This window comes from Juglans microcarpa x Juglans regia, chromosome 8D (assembly GCF_004785595.1).
Source record: "Juglans microcarpa x Juglans regia isolate MS1-56 chromosome 8D, Jm3101_v1.0, whole genome shotgun sequence".
NCBI lineage: Eukaryota > Viridiplantae > Streptophyta > Magnoliopsida > Fagales > Juglandaceae > Juglans > Juglans microcarpa x Juglans regia.
Window position 1 is genome coordinate 2,481,872 of NC_054608.1, and position 17,164 is coordinate 2,499,035.

Consider the following 17,164-nt stretch of genomic DNA (forward strand, 5'->3'; position numbering starts at 1 on the left):
TGTGATTATGATATTTTAGACATAATGATTTGTTTACTTTTCTTAGTGGAGCGATTATCTTTCTTGTCATATGTAACTTACATTTTATGATGAATGCTAGTTTTGTTTTACTGGAAAGATCATTTTTTTACCATATATGACATTACTCATCATCTTCCTGATCTTTTTTTTTTGTCATCCTGTCCCCCAACCATCAATGCGCATTTGACTGTGAATGTAAAGTTGGGAGGAGCCTCTAAATGGATAAGAGATTGATCTGCACTGTGTGCAGAAGCCAATAGATGTTAACCAAACAAGAGGGAACTTTGGGTTAAAACAGAAGTGAACAAACAAATGCAACGGATGTGCATCGATTTATAAATTACTAGGAATAGTTATATGCGGTGATTTAAGCACCTATTACGGCGAATTTCAAACGCCGGGAAAAACCAATTTTCTTGTAGTGATATTCTTACTCTGAGCTTCTATCATTGTGTGGTAAATATATTGCAGAAACTTATATAATTTTGCTGATGCCATTTATGTGATGACTGTCCCTTGCAACAGACCAACTCAATGTGCAAATGGACATCTTGCTCTTACTTTATGTGTCTTTGTAGTCATTAGTTTATGATTGTTGTCATCATTATGCTTCTTACTGCTTATCCCACATCCCAACAATGAAAATTGCAAAAAGGCAGACCATTCTCTCTAAGCCCAGCATTTGTACCAGAGTTATTGTACGTGTTGTTGGGCTACCTCTTGTTCTTTCTCTAAACGAGGTCTTCATATAAAAATAATTCCACACTAACAGTAAAGAACAAATACAGATCAATTCCCAAATAAAGAAATTACCTGTCAAAATGTTTTCAAACATCAAATGATTCTCATAGTACTTAGAAGTTGGAGCACTGTTAGGGATATGTCCCAAATGCAAAAACATCATGCAAGACTTTTGTTAAAAAATGGGCCGGTGAATTTTTTGCACTTTTTTTTTTCTTTTTTTTCTATAATGAAATTTATTTATTTTTTTATAAAAAATCTGCACGAGATTTATACATTTAGTTAGAAATGTATTTTGTGGGCCGTTATGTTGATTTATGACGAAAATAAACTCTCAAACTTTAAATACGAGAGAACGTTAAAATTCTTTGGCATAAATAGGGCATAAAAAAAAATAGTTTGAAAATAAAGTAAATTAATTAATTTGATCAACTTATGAGTCACGTTAATTGACAAAAAAAAAAAAAAAGATATAATTATTAAGGGAGTAAATTCAAACTCATGTTTAATTTGATCCTAATCTTTTTGTTTCGATTTTGTTGTAGAAAATTACAAGCTAAACAACAATCATCAAGATCCTTTGAACTAAATGACATAAAATATGATCTCCAATAAGGAGAACCAGGTTGGAATTCTCCGCCCCTTTATAATAATAAAAAAAGACACCAATCCTTAAAAAAAAGGGCATTATTTGGTACATGTTTGGAGGGATAATGTCAGAAAAATTCTATTCATCGTCTTCATATATAATATACCACATTTTATTTTTTATTTTTACTAAATATATGATATATAGATGATGAATAGAAGAATTTAATAAGTTTAAAAAAAATAAAACAAAAAATTAATTTAAAAGAAAATTGTGATGTATATGAATAAAAATGACCATTAATTACCCACAGAAAATAAACCCTAATGAGATCCCTCATTAGCCCACTTTTTAAAGTACAGCATCAATGTAAAGATGTTAGTCACAGTCTCTCTATGTGGGGTAGCTTGAAGTTCACTTTTTATTTTTTATCCACAACTACTAAAAGCAATCTCATTAAATTAGTTAAAATTAAAGAATATTTTTTTATGATTATAAGAGAAATTTAACTTTTAATTATTCTATTTACATAAATCTCTATATTAGAATGCTATTTTTTTATTATATAATAATAAAATAATATAAGATAAATTTAATTTTGATTATTCACATCAAATCTTCATATTATATTATACATTTATTCATTATATAATAATGAATAACTAATAATTTCAAAAATATTTAATTTTTTTAATTATTAATTTATTTTATTTTATCATATTTTACTATTCTACTTATTATATATTAATTAATAATCATATTCTTATTAAATTAATATATTATTAATTCAAATTAATATATTAATTGTGATAAAATATGTGATAGAAAGAAAGAGAGAGAAATAATTAATAAAATATGTATTTGATATATGTACAGTAACTTTTAAGTTTAAAAAAAAATTTAAAAATTATTGTAGTTAAATTTTATTTAGAATTTAATTAATCTAATATGAGTATATTTTACTTTTTAATAGTTAAATATTTTAGATTTAACTTTTAGTTAAAGGGGATCTAAAATATGATTCTTGATCAACTTGCCGCTCTTTGTTCTAAAAAAGTTCCGGGGGGCTCCAGTCATGGAAGCTGCAGAGTTGAAAAGCAACAGAATCGGAGCGAGGACGAAAAAGCAAAAAGGACGGCCGAATTGTCTTCTTTCCATGGTAAAAGAGAAAAGATCATGCTACAGCTCCCGCTGGAGCTTTCTGCCGGAGTGTAGTATTATTTTATGTGTTTATTTAAAATAATTTTTTATATAGATTTTTTTAATATTTTTAAATATTTAAAAAAAATAAAATAAATTTAAAATATTATTAAAAAAATATTTCTTTAATCAAAAATAAAAAAAAAATTATTAAAAAGTATTTCTTTAATCACGAAATAAAATAAAAAATTATTTTACTTCATGATTAAGAAAATATTTTTTAATAATATTGTAATATTTTTTTTACTTTTTTAAAATATTTAAAATTATTAAAAAAAATTATATAAAAGAATAACTTCAAAAAATACATTAAAATATACTGATAGACCAGCGGGAGCTCCCAGCACCTCCCGCTGGAGCTGGGAGCTCCCACCGGGGGTGTAGTATTATTTTATGTGTTTATTTAAAGTAATTTTTTATATAGATTTTTTTAATATTTTTTAATATTTAAAAAAAATAAAATATATTTAAAACATTATTAAAAAAATATTTTCTTAATCAGAAAGTAAAAAAAAAATTATTAAAAATTACTTCCTTAATCACGAAATAAAATAAAAAATTATTTTACTTCATGATCAAGAAAATATTTTTTAATAATATTTTAATATTTTTTTATTTTTTAAAAATATTTAAAATTATTAAAAAAAATTATATAAAAAAATAACTTAAAAAAATACATTAAAATATACTGCTAGACCAGCGGAAGCTCCAGCGGGGAGGTCTAGCATTTTCCAAAGAGAAAGGATAAACAGAAACAGATTTATTTTGCATTCTGCCCACTTGTTGGTTCGTTTCTTACGTATTATGATATGACAAACTATAATAATTCCTTATTTTATTAAATTGTTTAGTAATATACTGATTCTTTCGTACTATCCATGAAATATAAATATTCATTAAGCAGCTAAAGCGATACATCTGAGTTTTGACTTTATTGACTGTCAAGTCTTTTGGTTATTATATATACTTCCCAACCTCTCTCTCTCTCTCTCTCTCTCTCCGGCTCCTTTCAAATGTTTAACAGCCAATCTGAAACGGAAATTACTGCCCCAGCTGTAGCCTGCAAGTCTGCAACTTGGTAATGTCCGTCTCTTGCTCTTTGGACTGTGTTGTGTACAGTGCACATACAACAACTTCAATAGATCGGATCTTGAACTTTGAATGAGACACTTTTTGCTCAAGTAGCCATGGATTCACGTGACTTTTTATAACATAACTTTTTGTTTTGCGGATAAAGTAATACGGAATCTGAACTTGTAACAAAAGATACGTTTTTTTTTTTTATTTTTTTTATTTTTTATATTATGGTTTATCTTTTGGGTCATACTCTTTTGGCTGGAATATATCTTTTAGACGGAAATTCGGTAGGTAACGGATAAAAGGGTGGGGCTTTCCGTGTGGATCTCGGGATTTCCTGAGATGGGTAGGTGTTGGTATGGTGGGGTGTTGGTTGTGGTGGGGTGGGTGTGGTTGTTTGGGGTTCGTGTAGAAGGCTACCCAGTTGAGGATCTGGTGGTGAGGCTGCCCGGACAGCCTAAGGTTGGGTTCAGGCAGTATGCTGGGTATGTTGATGTAGATGTCAACGCTGGGAGGAGCCTGTTTTACTATTTTGTGGAGGCAGACAACAAGCCTGACAAGAAGCCCCTCGCTCTCTGGCTCAATGGAGGTTGGTTCTTATACTCTCCTTTCATTTATACCTGCTGATCATGTGTGAACAATGGAACTCCTATCTGAATGGCATTTTCATGACGTGATGTTTTTTTAAAAGTAAATTCTAGTACTTTTTGTATGTGTGGACTGTACTTCGGACTTGTTCGATTGGTTCCTTCTACTTTGTTTCTTTTTATAAACTTGAAGATGTTTCTTCATTGTACTTCTGGATCTTGTGCCTACTCTCCGTTCCTATGTGGAAAGTTGTTTTTTTCTCTCTTTAATTCTTTTGTTGTGTTCATTTTTGCACTGACAGTCAGCCACAACACCTCACAGCAGCAGAACTTGAGCATTATCCCTACGTAACAAACTCTGCAACGCATGCACTACTGAATGCATTCCTTGACAGCCATTGTACAACAGTTTTCTGTATTTAGAATATTCTTGATTCTTTGTAGTTAAGCCTCTATAAAAGGCAATCATGTAAATGTTATTCATGCAATGACAAATATTCTATTATTTCAGTTCTGTAACATGGTATCAGAGAGCCTAAATAGGACTCATCGTCCATGGCTGAATCCAGCTCATCTTCTTCCTCTCCCTCCCTCCCACATTTCTCCCATATCATTGCTGTGAAACTTACTCCAGATAACTACCTGCTTTGGAAAACACAGTTGGTTCCATATCTTCGCGGTAATCGACTTTACAAATATGTTGATGGTTCTTGCCCAGCACCGAAACCTGAACTTGCAGCCTATGAGGTCTGGTTCCAACAAGATCAACAAGTAATGTCTACTCTCATTTCTTCTCTATCTGAATCTATAATGGCCCAAGTGGTTGGTTGTTCTTCTGCACGAGCTGTTTGGCTCTCTCTCGAATCAACCTACGCCTTTGTTTCTCAAGCTCGGGTCATTCAAACTCAATTGCAACTGGCTTCTCTCAAGAAGGGTGCTTATACAATATCAACATATTTTCGTAAAGTTAAGGGTCTTGCTGACATCATGGCAGCTGCGCGACGACCTTTCTCTCCTGAGGACTTTCTTCCTTACCTTCTTGCTGGACTTGGTCCAGATTACGATGGCTTAGTCATTTCTGTGACTACTAGGCTCGTCCCAATTTCCCCTGAAGAATTACTCGGACATCTCTTGGCGCATGAAGCAAGGTTGCTCCATCATTCTGAAATAAGCACCTTCCCAACGGAAGCCTCTGCCAACTTTACTGCAAAATCTTCCTCTAGTTCATGTGGACGAGGAAATCATGGTGGACGCAATTTTAACCGAGGACGTTCCAATAACAACAGGGGCGTGGCAACTATGTAGATAACACTGCTCCTAATTCATTTTCTTCCACTGACCAACGTGTGGTGTGTCAGGTTTGCAATCGCCAAGGTCACATTGCTATCAACTGCTTGAACCGTTTCAACCAAGCCTATACCAGTCCATCACCCATGACAGCCAGCTTCACCTCAACCAATTACTCAAACGATACCAACTGGTATCCTGATACCGCTGCCACAAACCATATCACCAGTGAATTGAGTAACCTTAATTTGCATGCATTCGAGTATGGTGGTGAAGAACAACTCCGCGTGGGTGACGGTTCTGCAGTTCCTATATCACACTCTGGTTCAGCCTCTTTCTCTTCTTCCTCATCTCAATTTCTACTCAATAAAATTTTGTGTGTTCCTTCTTTCAAAAAGAATTTGATCTCTGTCCGTCAATTTTGTATCGATAATAATGTTTTCTTCCAATTCTATGCTAACTCATTTTCTATACATGATTTCAAGTCGGGGAAGCGTCTTCTTCAAGGGACCACAAGTAACGGCCTCTACACCATTCCATCTTCGGCTTCACCACCTTCTGCATTTTCCAGTCACCTTTCAGTTCCTCTATGGCACACCAGGCTTGGACATCCTTCCATCAAGCTCGTCCAGTCTATCCTTCAGCAGCATCAACTTTCTTTTGAGTGCACTTCAATTCCTTTTTGCAATGCTTGTGCTCAGGCTAAACATCATAGATCACCTGCTTATCAACGAATAAATAAATCTACTGCACCATTTTCAGATTTATGGGGTCCATCCTCGTATGTGTCTCCTGATGATTATCGTTTCTATATTACGTTTGTCGATGATTTTTACCGATACACATGGTTAATCCCTCTCAAAACAAAGTCTCAAGCTCTCGACGCCTTTGTAAATTTTAAAACTAATGTTGAACTTCAATTCAGAGCAAAAATCATGCAATTCCAGTCGGATTGGGGGGTGAATATCATCCTTTTTCAAATTACTTAAAATCATGTGGAATCACTCATCGACTTACTTGTCCTCATACTCATACCCAAAATGGTATCGTTGAGCGTAAGCACCGTCACATAGTAGACACGGGCTTAGCATTGCTAGCCCACTCATCTGTCCCTCTTCATTTTTGGCCTCAAGCCTTTCTTCATTCGGTTTATTTAATTAACATGTTACCATCTCCCACATTACAAAATCACTCACCACATTTTTTGCTTCATAAAACTCATCCTGACTACAATTCTCTACGGGTATTTGGATCTGAATGCTGGCCTCTTACCACATCTTACAATTCACGAAAATTTAATTTCCGTTCACTTTCCTGTGTCTTTTTGGGTCTAAGCCCAAATCACCGTGGGTTTCTATGTTATCATATTCCCACTGGACGAACTTATGTCTCCATTGACGTCCGTTTTAATGAAACCAGCTTCTCGTACTCATCCCTTCCGAAGCCCACTATTACTTCTCAACCCACTCATATCATTCTTCCTAATTTCCAGACCAGTCCACACTCCACTCCACTCCGTCTTCGTCATCCATTCTTGGTCCTCCTCCTTCGTCTACATCTTCTCTGTTACCTGCACAACATTCATCTTCACCACCACCACCTCGACTGCATATTCACACAATGGTTACTTGTTCACAAACTAACTCCCTTCGACCCACTACATTCCATGATGGCACAACCAAATGGCCCTTACCCAGTGCCCTTGTTACTGATCTCAGTACCATTCGTGAAACTCCTGCAACGTACACCATAGCCAAACAGTACCCAGAATGGCGTGAAGCCATGTCTAAGGAATTTCAAGCTCTCATTTCCAACCAGATTTGGACTCTCGTCCTTGCTTCACAAGCCACCAATACCATCACCTGCAAATGGGTGTTCCGAACCAAAAGACTTGCCGATGGTTCGATAGAACGTCGCAAAGCCCATTTAGTTGCACGAGGATTTCTTCAGCAATTTGGCATTGACTTTGAAGAAACCTTCAGTCCAGTGGTTAAGGCCACAACAGTCCGAATTGTGCTTGCCCTTGCCGTCTCTCGAAATTAGTTTGTTCACCAGGACGATGTGCAAAATGCCTTTCTGCATGGACCATTCCATGAAACGGTTTTCATGGCTCAGCCACCTGGCTTCTCACATCCTCAGCACCTATCCTTTGATTGCAAATTAAACAAAGCCATCTATGGACTTCGGCAGTCACCTCGTGCTTGGTATGCACGTCTAAGCTCTCGGCCTGTTGATCTTGGCTTTATCATTTCTACAGCAGACTCCTCTCTCTTCATCTACCAATCTGCACATATTACTACTTTTGTCTTAGTATATGTTGATGACCTGTTGATCACAGGGTCTTCCATGCAGTTTATATCTAACCTTATTGCAGCTCTACGTCGTGACTTTCCAATTACTGACTTGGGTAAACTGAGCTATTTTCTTGGGGTCGAGGCCTCTTACAATTCCAAAGGTCTTCTACTCACACAGCAGAAATATATCACAGATCTTTTGCACCGAACAAATATGCAGAGTGCAAAATCGGTAAAAACTCCAATGTCCACTTCCGAGAAGCTTAGTGCTTTTTCTGGGCATCTCTTTGAAGACCCTACATTATATAGGACACGGTTGGATCCTTACAATATCTCTCATTTACGAGGCTTGATCTTGCCTTCGCTGTTGGGAAAGTCTGCCAATTTATGCATAGCCCCCGAGTGCCTCATTGGCAGGCAGTAAAGCGAATCCTTCGCTACATCAAGCACATGTCCACCGTCGGTTTGCAACTCTCTCCATCATCACCTGATCAGCTCACTGCTTGGTCTGACGCCGATTGGGCAGGATGTCCAGATGATCGGCGATCTACAAGCGGCTACTGCATATTTCTTGGTTCTAATTTGATTTCATGGTCATCAAAGAAACAACCAACCGTTGCAAGATCTTCAACTGGGGCCAAATTCAAGGCTGTTGCAAATGCTACTGCCGAAGTCATCTGGCTCCAACACCTCTGCCGTGATGTTGGTGTTCATTTAAAATGTTCCCCTCTGCTGTATTGTGATAACATGGGAGCCATGTACTTATCTTCTAATCCCGTGTTTCACGCACGAACCAAACATGCCGAAATTGATTTTCATTTCGTGTGGAATCGGGTGCAAAATAAATCCTTACGGGTTGCTTTCATCTCTGGTAAAGACCAGCTCGCAGACCTGCTCACTAAACCTATTTCATCTTCTCGGTTTGCATTGCTTTGTTCAAGTCTTCAACTCCAAGCTTTGCCGTTCGACTTGAGGGGGGATGTTAAAGACAAAGCTACCTCTGCACTGACAGTCAGCCACAACACCTCACAGCAGCAGAACTTGAGCATTATCCCTATGTAACAAACTCTGCAACGCATGCACTACTGAATGCATTCCTTGACAGCCATTGTACAACAATTTTCTGTATTTAGAATATTCTCGATTCTTTGTAGTTAAGCCTCTATAAAAGGCAATCATGTAAATGCTATTCATGCAATGAAAAATATTCTATTATTTCAGTTCTGTAACAATTTTGTTCTTTCCTATGTAGTTGGATTTTGTTCACTGTGCACTCATGTTCGTGGTTATTGGAACTATTCTTTTTCCCGGGGGCGCTTTTAGTTTTTGAAATGCAATTTAGTTCCTACTTTCTTGTGTGAAGTGTTGTACTTGGACTCTCACAACGGTCACTTCTTCTCTAACGTCCTGTTGGCAATTGTAAAAAATTAGAATTTCTGAGAATGAAAAAGCTATATTTAGACTTTTAAGGCATTTAGCAACTCTTGGTTGGTTGTTCCTAGTAAACAGATTTATCAGACATAATGTTCTTTTTTTTCTAGAGGATGAACCTCGCCTTCTAAATTACTATTTGCTGAATTTTTGCCCGTTTTAGCAGTGAGATAGGAAGAGTTTTAATCTTGTTCTCCCATGAGCTCTCACACTGAAATAAAATTACTATGAAAAAATTACTGTGAAACTTCAATTAGTTGTGAGGCTCTTAGACACCAAATTAATGATAGAAGCCTTGTGTATTCAGGTCCTGGTTGTTCCTCTATTGGTGGAGGTGCCTTTACAGAGTTGGGTCCATTCTATCCTAAAGGTGATGGTCGAGGCCTTCGAAGAAATTCAATGTCATGGAATAGAGGTATGTCACATAGCATGTAATGTGGGATTTTGTTTTATTGGTTGGGAGCATGTAGTAGGGACTTAATATTTTTTCTTTGTTTAATTTTTAATTCTGGTACTAATTCATTCCATAGATCTCATTCCTGATTTTTTCGTTTTGTAGCATCAAATCTCCTCTTTGTTGAGTCTCCTGCTGGAGTAGGATGGTCATACTCGAATACAAGTTCAGATTATACTTGTGGAGATGCCTCCACTGGTAAAGAGAATAGTTCAAACCGTTTCTCCTCTTAAATTGATTTTTAGCGTTTGTTTGTTCTAGAGTGTTCACTCTAAGAACAACACACATACACACACAACAAAACTTCAGATTTGTTGGCTTCTAAAAAATTGGTTCCACTTGTATTTGTTCCAAGCTCAAGCTGTTATTTTTTGCAGCTAGGAATGTGCATACACACATACACACAACAAAACTATTGTGTTAAAAACTGGTTCCACTTGGATTTGTTCCAAGCTAAAGCTCTTATTCTTTGCAGCTAAGGATATGCATATATTTATGATGAAATGGTATGAGAAGTTTCCAGAATTCAAATCCAGAGGACTGTTTCTCACTGGAGAAAGCTATGCAGGTTTGACAAACAATAATAGAAGTTTCATTTGATATCTGGATTGTTTTCTTGCAACCCCTACAGTACAAAATTTCAAGATTTATCTGGTGATTTGAACTGAGAAGAGAAGAACAAGATTTACTATTTCAGGAGTTTCTAATTGTCAATTTATGTACCATGGTGCATATGGAAAATTTATTACTTTAATTCTTAGAGCGATTTACCTTAATCTGTTTTTCTGCAACAGTTTAAACGTTTCTTTCATTATAAAAGCTTATACTTTCCCTGTTTTGCCTCTTTCACCTCATGCTTTCCAAGTTTCTATAGGTTCCTTATATGTGCAAATGTCTCTATATAGGGCATTACATACCACAATTGACAATTGCTCTACTTGACCATAATGCTCATTCAACTGGTCTCAAGTTCAACATCAAAGGGGTTGCTGTAAGAAAACATTAAACACTTTTATTGACACCCCACAACTCATTCATAACCTAAGTTCTTCACTTTGTGTGTGTGTGTGTGTATATATATATATATATATATATCTTTTTTTTGAGATTTTCCTTGGTATCTTGCTAATGTTGTGCAATTTATCTAATCTGTTCACCTATTCTTCTCTGTTTAGATTGGTAATCCCCTTTTAAGACTTGATCGAGATATTCCAGCAACGTATGAATTCTTTTGGTCTCATGGAATGATTTCTGATGAAATTGGCCTTACAATCATGAACGAGTGTGATTTCAATGATTATGTTGCTGCAAGTCCTCACAATGTGACTGAGTCATGTGAAAATGCCATCAGTAGTGCAAACATTGTCGTTGGGGAATATATAAACAATTATGACGTGATCCTTGATGTTTGTTATCCATCTTTAGTACAGCAAGAGCTCAACTTGCGGAAACTGGTATAGCTTGTATTAACTTCCCCCCCCCCCCCCCCCCCCCCCCCCCCCCCCCCCCCCCCCCCCCCTCCCCTTTGTATTCTTATGCTATTGTATTATTTAATGGTCAAATTTACCATTTCATCTCTTTTTTGCAGGCTACTAAGATTAGTGTTGGGGTTGATGTTTGTATGACCTATGAAAGACGATTCTATTTCAACCTTCCTGAAGTTCAGAAGGCTCTTCATGCAAATCGTACCAGATTACCTTATGGCTGGTCTATGTGTAGCCCGTAAGTATTAAGTGCAGTTTGCTTTCTAGCAACTTTGGAAGTTAGAAATAAGAGACTTCTATATGCTGTAAGCTGTACTAATGTGTCCTATGTGGAAATGGAAGTATGATGCGATTTAACTGTTTATTTATCTTTCAACATCTAATTGTCATTTTCAACTTCTGTCAAGAAGAGGCTATAACTCCTTAATTTTAATCAAATGTAAAAAGAACAAAGAACTTGCTCAGTCATTCGAAGTTATGACAAAACTGTGTGGAAACTATACATTTGTCCACTTGGACTTTATGCTTCCTCTAACTTGATTTTCAACATTTTTGGTGGTCTTGTTTGTCATACAAGCTCCTTTTTAGGGTTGACAATCACAATATATTCTAAACAATTGCAATTTGCTAATATGGTATAACTGATATTTTTACTTTTTTATTGTGCAGTGTTCTGGGTTACAGTGATACTGATGGTAACATCAACATTCTTCCCTTGCTCAAAAGAATAATCCAAAATCACATTCCAGTCTGGGTTTTTAGGTAATTTGAAGAAAAGATATAAAAGCAGACATGCTAATTTTAAGCTAGCATAGTTTGATCAATAACTTGATTGCTATATATAATGCCGTTGTTGATTGAACCAATTCTAGTGGGGATCAAGATTCTGTTGTGCCGTTACTGGGATCCCGGACACTCATCCGAGAATTGGCTCATGATCTGAACTTCAAGATTACAGTCCCATATGGAGCTTGGTTTCACAAGGGCCAGGTACTTCACGCACTACAATATTTTTTTAGAGTTATTCCTATAGTGCTTCTATCTGTGTTGATCATAATTCCCCGCTGCCTTTTGTTTCTATTTTGAATAGGTGGGAGGTTGGGCAACCGAGTATGGGAATTTATTAACTTTTGCCACAGTAAGGGGTGCTGCACATATGGTACCATATGCACAGCCCTCAAGAGCATTACATCTATTCAGTTCATTTGTGCGTGGCCGGAGATTACCAAACACAACTCGTCCTTCAATTGATGGTTAATAAGGTTTCACCTATCATTTACAATGTTGTCAAAAGCTTCAAATTGTTTCATCATTCTGAGATCTCTTCATTCAAAGGCATAAGATAGGAGTTGGTTTTTCAGTGGTAATAACGAAGGGAAGAAACAATTTCAAATTTATTTGCGGAAGGAACAAAATCCAAATGTAATTTCATATAGAACGTTTCTGCATTCTCTGTTTTGTTGGATGGACTTCTATACATTCCATTGTGGTTGCAACTTATTTCTGATGGAGATGAAAGAAATTAATAGTGATAGTATATTCAAACTGTTATCAGATGAAATAAGTCAGGTAATGCCATGGCACTCCAGTTATTGTTTTTGTTTTTTTTGTTTTTTGGGTCGAGCTTTCCTTAATCATTAGATATGCTTGGTAAACAGTAATGAGCTCTGGACTCTTCCTTGGAAGGAACACTCCACATCTTCAGATCCATTTGCCATTCTGATTGGTCCTGGCAGACTGTAAGGCTGCGTTTGGATGTTAAACTTAGTTGAGTTGAGTTGAGATGATAAAATATTGTTAGAATATTATTTTTTAATATTATTATTATTTTAAAATTTAAAAAAATTGAATTGTTTATTATGTTTTGTATTGAAATTTAAAAAAATTGTACTGATGAGTTGAAATGAATTTGGGATCCAAACTCAAACAAGCTTTTAAGAATTGTGTTCTTAACTGTCTTATTAATTGTCCTCCTCTGTATCCAAACGGGCCTTAAAAATTTCATATTAGTAACACTTTTGTGCGCACAAATTGGCCGAATGAGCCGTCTCCAACACTGGAAGCATTACCATTCCATAGCTTGTTTCTACCATCAGTCTTCCAAGTTCAATCCAACAATGGAACCCTGATGCCTTATTTAGATAGGAAATGGGTGTGTGCTTGTCCGTACTGCTGGTGAGCACAATCATAAAAAGAAAGGGAAAAAAAAAAATCTCTGTGTTCAGTTAAACTAGAAAATGCAAAAAAAAAAAAAAAAAAAAAAAAAAAAAGGGACTGCTATAACTCTGAAGCTGTTTTCAGGCCATACGCATTAATGCAGAGCACCCAACTATGGCAAGGCCTCCTTATCCAATATTGTAGATTATAATAGAACTAACGTTGCCATTGAGTAATTGACTCTGTAACCGACTTCTCAATGCTTTTTTTTCACTTGAAACGATTCCTCGAGGAGTATTTAATGCATAGCAGCTTGACATATCAAAACACTTGCGGGATTCTTCAGTTACTGTTTTTTTTTTTCTTTGTGCAAAAACAATTTATTTGACTTCAGTTTAGTAAATGCAATTTGAACGGTGCTCTTACTTCTGTCAGCTTCAACCAATACAGCTAAAAGCTTTTTCAGTTAGAATCAATGTTTAATTACCAACCAGGTATTACAGACCACTGTTATAACATGACCCGTTATTTAGATGAGTTTGAGTACTTAACTTTAAATGTTGATAATTTGATCTTGTTTTTATTTTAGTGTTCACTTTCCTTTGCTTATCAGTGTTGGTATTTTGGACAAGTCTTAATGGCCTTAATGTGGGTTAGCTACATTTTCATGGTTCATACATGTTGACAATTGCTCTTGTTCATACATGAGCAGGTTCAATTGGGACATACATGGCCAGTTCAGGCCATTGTGTGCAAGTTGCAACGGACTTACTACATTTGCCTTATTGATATATTTCCTTTTAGGTATGGCATTGAGATACTTGTATTTGTTTCCAGTCATACATACTTCTGGGATTCCTGAGTCTATTGAGTCTAATGGCACATGTAATGTCTTTGAAGGAAGTTGGATCTATGATGAAAGTTACCCTTTATACAATGCCTCGAACTGTCCCTTTGTGGAACCCGGGTGGAATTGCTGGGCTAATGGGCGGAAAGATAGAGATTATGCAAAATGGAGGTGGAAGCCTAAGGGTTGTGATCTTCCAAGGTTCGATGCACGTGCATTCCTTGAAAAGTTTTGTGGAAAAAGAGTGGTTTTTGTGGGTGATTCATTGGGTAGAGCACAGTGGGAGTCTTTTATATGCCTGCTTATGGCAGGGGTGGAGGATAAGAAGAGTGTATTTGAAGTCAGTGGGCATAAGATCACTAAAACGATTAGGTTTTTAGGTGTACGCTTCAGTTCCTTTAATCTTAGTATTGACTTTTATCGATCAGTTTTCCTGGTGCAGCATGGTCCTTTGCCCAGGAACGCACCAAAGTGGGTCAAGAGAACGCTTAGAGTAGACATGATGGATGATATTAGCAGAGAATGGATTGATTCTGATATTCTCATGTTTAACTCAGGCGGCTGGTGGACAAACGATAGGCTATTTCATAAAATGTGAGTTTCTATCTTGTCTCAGATTTGAGTATGTTTTGTGCATCCATTGAAATTCTTTTCCAGTTATAATAATTTTAGTAAGTATTCAAATTCCTGGTAGTTTTTACTTTGAGAAGTTTGCTGTATGATTCTACATGAACATGGTAAATGGAGCTTTGATTTCTGTTTTAACTTTAATTTTTCAATTTCATCTCTTATCATGTTTGAGGCATCTTGCTCCATTTTTCAGGTTTTGCATGTGGACTAATGCATGCAACATGATAGCACAATGCTTGCACTGCGTTAAATTTCATCCTGCATTTTCTGAATTTCATGAACGAAGGAGTGAATGCTTCTGGCTTTGGTATTGGCTGTCCTCATGTCCTCATAAACAGATTGGCACATCATGAATTTAATATCCAATCTCAAAAGTCATATTTAGATGAGTCTGGTAGGCTGGTGAGCAATTAATAGGAAATACAATTTAGGCAGTTTGCTTGAATTGTGAATGAAAATACTATGCCTTTGCCAACCTTTCAAGTAGATGCCTGCAAGCATCAATCCAAACAAGAATACTGTGAATCATTTATGTAACATGCAGACAAGATTTTCATGAAATTGTAATCAAGATTCAGCTTTTGCAATCAAGAATGCACTTTTCACAAATATTTCTGCAGAAAGCTCCTAACATATTAGCGGACAGGAGCTGCTATTTTCAGGTAGGTAATTCATTGGAGATGGGAATGCCGGTCACTGCTGGGTACAGAAGAGCATTACACACTTGGGCATCTTGGGCAGAGACTATGATCAACACAACTAGGACAAGAGTATTCTTCAAGACTTTTGAAGCAAACCATTGGAGGTGTGTTGTATAAATATATTGTCACTACATTTTCCACTAGCTTACCATTGTTAGTTTATAGTGTCAAGAATATAATACAAATAATTAAATCTACCTCTTCTCATTAGCTTACACTTTTAGGATAGGTGATGATTCATAAGGTATCAGAGCAGAGTTCATGAATTTGAACCCTAACTCTGTACTCTACTTCATTTAATTAAATATTTCACGTGTTGAGCCCACTTATTGAGAGAAAGTCTGGTCTACACATGAGGGGGAGTTTGATATAATTATATAATAAAATATACATCTTCATAGCCACTTAAACTTTTGGAACAAGTGATAATTTCATAAATAGCTGTCTTTCCCATTACAAATAAGCACTTTAGGTTAATCTACAAATAAGCATCATATTCAAAACTTGACTGATGATGATGATGATTCTTGCTTGAATCCATGCTATGCATGCAAAGCAGTGTTAAAAACTGGAATACTTGCGAAGTGACTGCTCGACCTTCATCAGACACGAATGGCAGAGAGAAAAACGAGATTTCAGACATCATAGTGGAAGTTGTGAAGAAAATGAGAATTCCTGTGACACTTCTGCATGTTAGGAAGATGTCTTCATTCCGTGGCGATGGACATGTGGGAAGGTGGAGTGACAATCCATCCAAGCCTGATTGCAGCCATTGGTGTCTGCCTGGTGTACCAGAAACATGGAATGAACTTCTTTTCTCATTTCTGCTGCCCCTATATTAATTCGGCTTCCCTGCCATTACTGCATTTATTATATACTTGCGTATATTGCCATTAACAATAATATAATCATGAGCTCAAAAAATAAAGAGATCAAAAGAAATATGTAATGTTGTGATGTCGTTCTATTACAATATCTCATATTATTTAAATTCCTTACCAAAAACTACATTCTCAAATCATTGTATAGATCGCACTTATAATAAAATATTTAAATGATATAATTTGATTTAAAAGATAAATTTTAAAATATAAATATTACAAATCAAATATTATTATTTAAGTCATATATGGACTTGTATAATACAACGTCTCATTCTTTACACGTTATCATTAACTTTCAATAATATGACATGGTCCGATAAGGTGATATAACATCCTCTAATAAGGTGAATATATGTGTCCATTCTCTAAGGTATCGTTTGTATTCACAATCTATCTCAACTTATCTCAACTCATTTCACTATTATTCACTATTATTCAGTAATTTTAACTCACAAATCTTATTACTATTCATAATTTATCTCACTATTATTTACAATTCATCTCAACTCATTTTCGAATCCAAACGACCTCTAAGAGTTTTTTTTTTTTTTATATTGCTGAATTGTTCGAAGACTATCTAGTGATAATTATTTCAAGACTAAGGTTTTATTTGTATAGTGAGTTTAGAATATTGTTAGAAGACTATCTATAGGTTTTCTTGCCACCGTCGGGGGGGGGGGGGGGGGGGGGGGTGGCGCGGCGAAGATCTCTGAGAGAGGGCCGTGCGAGAGGGGTCGAGGGATGAGGTTTCTTGTTTTCATGCAAGATGGGGTGAGGGGA

General features: G+C 35.9%; 2 protein-coding genes across 2 annotated transcripts; both read left to right on the top strand.

The window, feature by feature from the left end:
• Positions 1-3,443: 3,443 nt before the first annotated feature.
• On the top strand, positions 3,444-12,600 carry LOC121242082 (serine carboxypeptidase-like 42). The gene is made up of 10 exons (XM_041139984.1): positions 3,444-4,217; positions 9,535-9,642; positions 9,787-9,879; positions 10,157-10,249; positions 10,587-10,672; positions 10,857-11,135; positions 11,270-11,403; positions 11,835-11,927; positions 12,038-12,155; positions 12,256-12,600. Exons 1-10 carry the CDS (start codon positions 3,971-3,973, stop codon positions 12,421-12,423), a joined length of 1,419 nt encoding a protein of 472 aa, XP_040995918.1. The 5' UTR covers positions 3,444-3,970; the 3' UTR covers positions 12,424-12,600.
• An 816-nt stretch (positions 12,601-13,416) lies between these two features.
• Positions 13,417-16,415, top strand: LOC121242083 (protein trichome berefringence-like 7). Its single transcript, XM_041139986.1, has 3 exons — positions 13,417-14,763; positions 15,446-15,604; positions 16,060-16,415. Exons 1-3 carry the CDS (start codon positions 14,027-14,029, stop codon positions 16,340-16,342), a joined length of 1,179 nt encoding a protein of 392 aa, XP_040995920.1. The 5' UTR covers positions 13,417-14,026; the 3' UTR covers positions 16,343-16,415.
• Positions 16,416-17,164: the final 749 nt, after the last annotated feature.